The sequence below is a fragment of the Sphaeroforma arctica genome (genome assembly GCF_001186125.1).
Source record: "Sphaeroforma arctica JP610 unplaced genomic scaffold supercont1.5936, whole genome shotgun sequence".
Lineage (NCBI taxonomy): Eukaryota > Ichthyosporea > Ichthyophonida > Sphaeroforma > Sphaeroforma arctica.
This window is the reverse complement of record NW_014034622.1, coordinates 1-1,313: the sequence shown is the minus strand read 5'-3', so window position 1 is coordinate 1,313 and position 1,313 is coordinate 1. Positions and strand designations below refer to the sequence as shown.

Genomic DNA, 1,313 nt, shown 5'->3' with positions numbered 1-1,313 from the left:
ATGTTTATGTGTATATACAGGTGCGTGTGCGTGTGTGTGTTTGTGTTTGTGCGCGCGCGCGCGTGTGTGTGTTTGTTTGTCCTGTGTGTGTGTGTGTGTGTGTGTGTGTGTGTGTGTGTATGTGTGTGTATGTATGTATGTGTATGTGTGTGTTGTGCGGTCCATACTGATTGTAAATACTAAAACTTATCAAGTTTCATCTATGTGTTTGTTTTTGAAATTAAACTGAACAATTACCATATTGCACGCTATTCGTGACTCGTTTCCTTTGGTCTTTAAACGTTAGTATATGCATTGCCACTACAGAGTGGCATTGAGATATCATTTCAATCTCCCAAGAGAACATATGGATTTCTCAGCCGTATGTATGCCGATCGTCTCGTTTTCTCTTTGAATATTTCTTACAAGCGCAAACTGCCGTTCATCGCTACTCACAACATTGGCTGTATATATGAGACCACATACAAGCACTCGTCCTGACTTCTAACCCCCATGCTTGGTTCATTCTCGTATCACTGTGTACGGCTGTGTATCGTGTGGTGGTAGGCCGTGTCACCTGCGCAAGCAAAGAAGCAGAAAGCTCAAGCGGCATACAACAGCGATAGCGATGACGGTAGCGAGTCTGAACTGGAGGTAGACACCTCTGCCGCACCAGTGGAGATAACACTAGCCACAGCGTCCAAAAAGAAAGGTATGGTACACTGGTAGGTGGTTGTAGTGCATGCCATGTACGTTTACTACCCACAGCGTCTAAAAAGAAAGGTATGGTACACTTGTAGTCAAAGATACGTTTAAGTGTGTATTGATATTCGACTGCGCTTTCTGTTTGGGCTGTAATGCGAGAGTTCATGTGTGATTTTCATACGCCATCACCAGTGTGTGTACACATATACCCCACGAGATATATATACACCCTAGCACAGATTCATACCGTGCGAGCTGTCCCGACTTACGAATAAAAACAGAGACTAATGCCGCTGGTTTGGCGCAGGAGCACACTGTTAATTTAGTGACCTATACGCTTTGGTAGGACAAGCGCGTGTATGTAATACCTAAGATAAGCGCAGCTGGTATCGTTGTAACATTCTCTCCGTGCAAAATACGCAGAGAAAATGAAAGACGCGAGTGCGAGGAAGAAGGAGGACGTATCCGTTGCAAAGGCAGACGCTGGCGCTACTAAGAGTTCGGATACCAAAAGTGCAGACGACAGCGCAGAAATAGAGGAGGACAGTATAAAGGACAGAAAGAGTAATAAACAAAGCCTCGACAAGAGCGGTAGAGATGTGCAGGTAATTGTTTCATATACACACACA

At 44.6% G+C, this 1,313-nt stretch overlaps 1 protein-coding gene across 1 annotated transcript; it reads left to right on the top strand.

The window, feature by feature from the left end:
- Positions 1 to 346: 346 nt before the first annotated feature.
- On the top strand, positions 347 to 1,289 carry SARC_15321 (hypothetical protein; the record flags this gene model as incomplete). The annotated part of the gene is made up of 3 exons (XM_014290555.1): positions 347 to 361; positions 547 to 691; positions 1,108 to 1,289. Coding segments are annotated over 3 exons (342 nt in total), but the record flags the coding sequence as incomplete, so codon positions are not given.
- Positions 1,290 to 1,313: the final 24 nt, after the last annotated feature.